General features: G+C 26.9%; 1 protein-coding gene across 1 annotated transcript; it reads right to left on the bottom strand.

Annotated features, from left to right (window-relative positions):
- Nucleotides 1-1,583: 1,583 nt before the first annotated feature.
- On the bottom strand, nt 1,584-4,825 carry LOC8269257 (serine carboxypeptidase-like 45). The gene is made up of 10 exons (XM_025157013.2): nt 4,568-4,825; nt 4,262-4,366; nt 4,072-4,167; nt 3,331-3,423; nt 3,157-3,227; nt 2,711-3,055; nt 2,495-2,619; nt 2,225-2,317; nt 2,022-2,139; nt 1,584-1,897 (listed from the first exon to the last, which is right to left on the bottom strand). The coding sequence occupies exons 1-10, from the start codon at nt 4,815-4,817 to the stop codon at nt 1,748-1,750; spliced, it is 1,446 nt and encodes a 481-aa protein (XP_025012781.1). The 5' UTR covers nt 4,818-4,825; the 3' UTR covers nt 1,584-1,747.
- Nucleotides 4,826-6,806: the final 1,981 nt, after the last annotated feature.

The following is a 6,806-nucleotide window of genomic DNA, read 5'->3' as shown; positions in this document are numbered from 1 at the left end:
AGCATTATTGATCAGGTGGAGCACGGTGCTAATCCGGTTTCAATGATTCTATTGAGTTGGATATGTACAAAACCCATTAAAGGTTTGCCAATAACCACATTCTCTTATAGTTATGTAATCAAATCTCTCTCCTTTTTTTTTTACGCCTTAACTTTTGCCTAAGCCTTTTTTTCAGATTTTTAATTTAGTATTTTTTTTATTATTTTTTTCAGCTTTAAATGCGAGAGAAACTTCAAATATTGACTATTTCAAAAGACATTGTCTAATATGAGCGCAGATTCGCTCAATAACTGTGCCTCAAAGTCACGAAGGCTAAACTGACTAGATAAAGAGTATATCCAACATTCTTATTCGCTGGACCTGCCCTTGAGGGTCCAACATATTACACTTTTGATATATGGGGATTGTGTCCCCTTATGGAGGCTTCAAACATCTATTTTCTACACTCCTTCTGCGTTGGAGAGCTAGAAAGCCAAGAATCAATATCATTAGACTTTTACAATAGGAATCTTAATTATTTTATGATTAATTTGAGATTTAATCATATAAAATATAATTTGATTTAAATATTACAAGAGTTTAGTTTAGTTCTACTGTGTTGTTATGATTGATTTTATTTTGATTTTTCTAATTGTGCAGTGGTGCGTTGGTGGCAAATAGACTATTAAATTTTACTTGTTTTGGTTTTAAAGACAAATTGACGATGTTTGTTGACAGTCGACTTAAAAAAGTGAATGATAATAAATTTTACAAATTTTAAAAATAAATGTTAATTATTTTATTTTAGGTTATGAAAAATTGAATTAGTATGTTTTTTCTTCTAATGTCAAATTTGATATTTTAAATATAAAAAATATTAAATTTATAAATAAAAAATACTATTACAATTTTATAAAACTATGCGACATTAAAATAACTAAGTTGAAACTACAAATAACTATAGAAAAACTTTTCTTCAGACCAAAAAGTCTTAAAATTCTTAGAATAATGAAATAAAAGGCACTACATATAAATATTATAATCTAATAATCATTAGTAGTGAAGGTTACTAAATTTTATATAAAAAAATGTAAAAAAATTTTAAATTTTTATTAACTTATAGTATTAAGTGTTATTTATTTTATAAGTTTTACTTTTATTTATTAATTTTAAATATTAAAGTTACTTTACAAATCTTATAAATATATATGGAAGCAAAACTAGTGGATCAAATTATTTTACTGAAATCAATAAAAATCCTTTAAGAGATAAATTTTTCTTTATTCTTTAATTTTCGGTGTTCTTTTGAATCAACAAATTTTGATGCATATTTGTTTAGTATTCGTGTGTGAATCAACAGACTAATAGAAAGTTAAATTTTAGTTTTTCGTGATATCTTTTTTATTAAAGTTTCTGCTATATCATGTAGAAATATATTCTCATCATACACTAAATTCATAAATAATTGGCGTATATCAATTAATTTTAAATAATTGAATATGTATTAATAGTTTAAATATTAATATTAAAATTTATATTAATTTTAAATAATTGAACATTTGTTGATCATTTAATATAAAAATATAAAATATTAAGTGGGAATATCATATTTATTATGGTACACTAATGCTTAGTGTGGGTAATAATTACCATAGCTATGACAGAGATCCAATGGTCTATGAATTGCATTAGGATTAATTCCAAAAGGAAGTAAAGAAAAGGGCATCACTAGGAACTATGGACGACACAGTACATTTCTTGAAACTAGTCATATTAATCGGTTAGTGAAATTCCTAGCAAGGAATGCCTTAAATAAAGCTAGCGATCTCCTGGGGGATGACCAAGGTGCCAAGTGAGAGCCTCCTCTAATAGTTGCATATGTTAAGACGTCTCCATAAACTTGTCTCCATCCACCAACCTCAAAAAAAAAAAGAAAAGAAAAACAATTTAGAAAAGAAAATCAAGGACCAAGCCCTCACCATTTAGTTCTTGCTACAAATTATCAGTTCATTTTTCTAATGTTACAGCAACATGGTTATTACCTGCTTATTATCTTCAAGCCAACCTCTGTAAGTTGTTGAGTTCAATTTCAGCTTCTTTGCCAAACCATTTACCAAAGTTCTTGACCCAATAAATGGAATGACTGAATCTTGATCTCCACTATATGTTAATCCTTTTTGTGTTATTTGCTAGAATTTATAGCTGTTATATCTACAGTAACGAGTTAAAAAGCATAACGACATACCTGTATACTAGAACCTGGATGCCGGAACTGACCAATGAGCCTACAACATCTATTGTAGGTATCTCTAGGTTTCCATAGTCATAGCTCAATACTCTGTAAACCAAAAGAGAAAACATAAAGTTAGATGGAAGCAGGTACTTCATTCATTAGATCAAAAGAGGAAGAAGTTGGACATATAGATGAAAGTAATCTTTCTTCAAGTAATTCATCCATGAAAAGATTGGCAAATAAGCTGGTTAATAAGTTGTACGAGTGCAGAATAGTAATTACCTGCTGCAGATAGTCCAATTGGAAATTCCTACGAGCTTGGCATGAAGAGCATCTTGCACTTCTTTCAGGTTCAAATATTCAGAAGTCTTTTCTTCTAGGCAAAGATCTATTTCCTCTGAAGCTTCCTGTACAGAGAGATGCAAAATGCAATAGGTAATTTACTTATGAGTTTAAAAGAGGTAACAGAATTGGTCAATCCATAGCCTGAGAGCTTACAGGTTGGTTAGAACTTGCTTGGAGTTTTTGACCAAATGGTGAAAGCTGAAACTTTGATATCAAAGGATGACTGCGTGATTTGGATACTGCTTGCAAATTTGATGCACAGACATCAGAAGTGACATCGTATCCATCAATTGCTGCAGGAATTTCTATTGAAAGTTGATCATCTACAGCTTGACAAGTAGACGAAAGAGAGCCTCTTATGTAGTCTCTCATCAGCTGCGAAGTGTTGCAAACTGAAGTGACAAGTTGGTAAGTAGCATCTGATATCAAGCCATGAGACCAGTAGTAATCACCCTGTGAGTTAAAGTCTGTGTTGAACTCCAAGAGAGGGTTTCCTATCTGTAAGTGTGAAGATTAAAATATATCATTCGAAACCATTAAGTAGTGAGGAAAATTAGGTATCATCAGAATTTTCATTTCCCCATATATATTGTACTTACAGCAATGCCCTTCAGGTTGAATTTTAATCCTGACTGAACAATGAGATTTGCAAGTTGTGGGACATAATGACCTGCATTGGAGTTGAGAGATTGAAATCAGTAACCATTAAGAGAATTTTTCTACTTGGTTCACGTTTTTTCTGTCAAATTCTGAATACATTGAATTAAACTTGCCTGCATAGCTTTCTCCAGTGATATAGAAATCTCTGTTCATGTACTCGGGGAATTTGGCAAACCACTGTTGCAGGAATACCAAGTTGTCTTGTGCTAAAGGGAAAGAAGAATCCCTAATATCAGTTTTTGGTGAAAGAATCCAACAAATAGATTTAGCAGTTAGGATCTATATAGCATCGAAACCGAAACGTATACGTGGAAATTTCATTTCTCAAAATATAGTGCCAGACTTGTATAAATATTAAAAGCTTAGGGAGTATTATTTGTAAATATCAACATTTAAAAACTGCAATTACTTAATATTAGATTTTGTTAAAGTACTATTATGGTAATCTACCATTAAGTATATTTCTTGATTAAAAATAATTGATATTATTTTAAATAATTTATTAATCATATATATCTTTTTATTAATTTAGATTGTCAACGAATTCATATATAAATTTTAATTATTTATAAAAGTTAAAATTATCTAAATAAATCTCATAATTGTAAAATACTACCGATTAAATTTAAAAATTATATAACAAGCTTAATAAATAAAAATAACTGATTTATATTCGATAATGGAAATATATAAAAGGAATAGAGTTATATATATTTGTAAGGAAAGTCCAAAAACCTACGTGTGGTTTTACTTATGGACAAAAACAGTAATATAGTTTATTTCGCCAAAAATAACTATCCTGTATTTTATATTTATTTGCTCTAACATGGGACTGCGGTAGGTTAGATCTGAACCTGTGATAGTGTCATTCACAGAGTGATAAAAAGAAGTGTTGCCAGAATAAGAGAAACCAACTCCTGCTGGTGCTTCCAAATATAGCATGTTTGCTTCTGCAATATACATAGGAAATCTAAATATTTTAACTATTAGTTCATTCTAAAATTTACAAAGTAGAATATTCCTGATTAATTAACTAGACGGCACCTTTGTTCCAACTATATTCATTTACGACCAAATTGTCTCCACCACTTGGCCTGAAGGGGCCATGCTCGGAGAAAGCTCCTGCCCCTACAGAAGAACAACCAGGTCCTGCAAAAGAATCCCATTAGAGAACAGCACTGAAAAAAGAAAAAAACGACTTGCTCCAAGTTCGTTCCTGCTCACGAGTGTTTTACAGTTTAGAAATGAGTAATACATATTTAATTATTTAATATTTAATTTATTTATCAGTTTGGTGTATAAAAGAATATAAATAGATAAAAATTCTATTTTTAAGAGTAACGGAATTACCTCCATTTAACCAGAGAACGAGAGGCTTTGAAGCAGGGTCAGCTTCTGCTTCAACAAAGTAAAAGAAAAGAGCCCTCTGTTGGTTTTCATCAATTGTAATGTATCCTGCATACTGTTGGAAACTTACTCGTGGTTGCCCTGGCAAGCTCACTATTTTGTAGTCTTCTTTGGAAGATAATCCCATTGCTTTGCATTTCTGCATCAAAGTCATGCAAATTACGACCGTTATGATCCATGACTGAGTTTGCATGGTGCAGAAGTACAAAGAAAGACAAGGGAGAAGATGAGAATTGTGTCAATATTTTAGAGGTTTTATAGGGCTATTCATCCATGAGCTTTTCTTTTTCAGTAATATTTTCAAAATTTTTAAATGAGAAATATTGTAAAGATTTGAATTTGAATTATGCATTTTGATTACTAATGATTGTTCATTTTCTTTGCGACTTTGTTTTTTGTTTATATTTTATCAACGTGACAAGGAAAAAAGCATAAGCTGCGTGATGCTAACTTATCACTCAAACATCATTTAACTTTTGTTTCATCTAGATAAAGAATTTTGCTAGAGTACCCTCTTAACATTCTACTATTATAAGTTTATTTTTTAATTATAATTATAAATTAATATTATTTTATATAATTTACTTATTTTGTATATTTTTCTAATAATATAGATTGTCAATGAGTTTATATATAATTCTTTTAATTATTTATATAAATCAAAATTTTATGATTGAACATATTACTAATTAAATTTTAAAAATAAATAAAAAATTTAATAAATAAAAATAATATATTTAAATGATCAATAATTAAGTACTATATATAATTGACTAATCTAATATTTAATTATATTAATAAATTATTAAAATTAAAATAATATTAATATTTATAAATTTATATGGTATCGTACACTTATGATATATTAAATTGACTCATAAATAAGATCGTCATAAATTTTTTTATCAAAACATAATAATTTATGTATTATATTATAAAATAGGTAAATAAGACTTTCTAACTTGAAACATTGCTCAAGTTGAGACATACACCTATTACCATACTAAATTTAAAGCACAATCAATCAAATAAACTTGAAAAAGTCTTATAAGCAATAAAAAAACATATTGTTAACATTCCATATAAATTTATATACCAGAATTTTCTATTTATCTTTCACTACCATTTTATGTAGGGATTAGAATAATTGCACAATATTAAAGAACCTGCTAAGTGTTTCATTATAGAAATATAATTACATATGACTAATTATATTTTTAGTAAAATACACAAAATGAATTTACATTTTTCTTCTTTTGTTAAATCTCTCTTTCTCTTAGTCCATCAGTATTCTCTTTCATAAGTGATAAGGATTGATTTGAAAACAAAATTAATATTTCATTGATTTCTTAGAATAACAGATAACTTAAACCAAAAAAAAAAAAATAACTTGGTAATATTTTAAATTTAGTGGTAGTAAAATAGCATGGTCTTATTGGTTAACACATTAATATTTTCAGTTATAGGAATTAAAGAACTCTCGAATTTAAATCTTTCATCTAATATTTATTAATTGGTAAAATTTTATCTGGTCTATATTTTATTAATATTCAACTTGGATTGTACGGTGAATATCTACACTATATGAGTATTAATTCCAGTAAAAGAATATATATATATTTTTTTTATAGAAGATCAAACTAATGAGAAGTAGTCGTTTACCGTGTATTGCACGACCATTATTATTATCTCAATTATAAAATTAAATTAATAAATATAATTTAATAAATTTTTAATATTTAATATTAATTAATAATATTTTAAGAATAATAGCAAATTAATTATTTTAAAATATTTTTTTATTTTTCTAAATTTTAAATTTTATTAGTGCAATAATATAAAAATATTTTAAAATATTTATTAATTAGTTCTAGTATTATATGAATTAATACTATCAATATAATTGATATTACTATTTCTTAAAACTAAAATTTATTATATAATTAAAAAATTAATTTATTATTGAATATAATATTAAAAATATAATTTTAGATGTTATTTTCTAGAATAAGAATTATTATCCAATTAAAAAATTAATTTATTAATTAATATAATATTAAAATATAACTAATATGTTATTTTTTAGATTAGAATTAGTACTGTTATCCGATTAGGGAACTATTTATTAGTTAAATAATATTAAAAAATAATTAATATCTTTTTTTCTAATATTAGAGTTAGT

This window comes from Ricinus communis, chromosome 10 (genome assembly GCF_019578655.1).
Source record: "Ricinus communis isolate WT05 ecotype wild-type chromosome 10, ASM1957865v1, whole genome shotgun sequence".
In the NCBI taxonomy this organism is placed as follows: domain Eukaryota; kingdom Viridiplantae; phylum Streptophyta; class Magnoliopsida; order Malpighiales; family Euphorbiaceae; genus Ricinus; species Ricinus communis.
Note: the sequence above shows the minus strand (reverse complement) of the source record. Positions and strands in the feature narration are given on the sequence as shown.

What these genes read in the sequence shown, in the direction of transcription:
- LOC8269257 (XM_025157013.2), bottom strand. Translation starts at nt 4,817, where the DNA reads ATGCAAACTCAGTCATGGATCATAACGGTCGTAATTTGCATGACTTTG. An exon ending in TGTGAATGACACTATCACAG is followed by an intron (nt 3,424 to 4,071) that starts GTTCAGATCTAA and finishes CTTTCCCTTTAG; the next exon opens with CACAAGACAACTTGGTATTC. An exon ending in AAGCAAGTTCTAACCAACCT is followed by an intron (nt 2,620 to 2,710) that starts GTAAGCTCTCAG and finishes CTCTCTGTACAG; the next exon opens with GAAGCTTCAGAGGAAATAGA.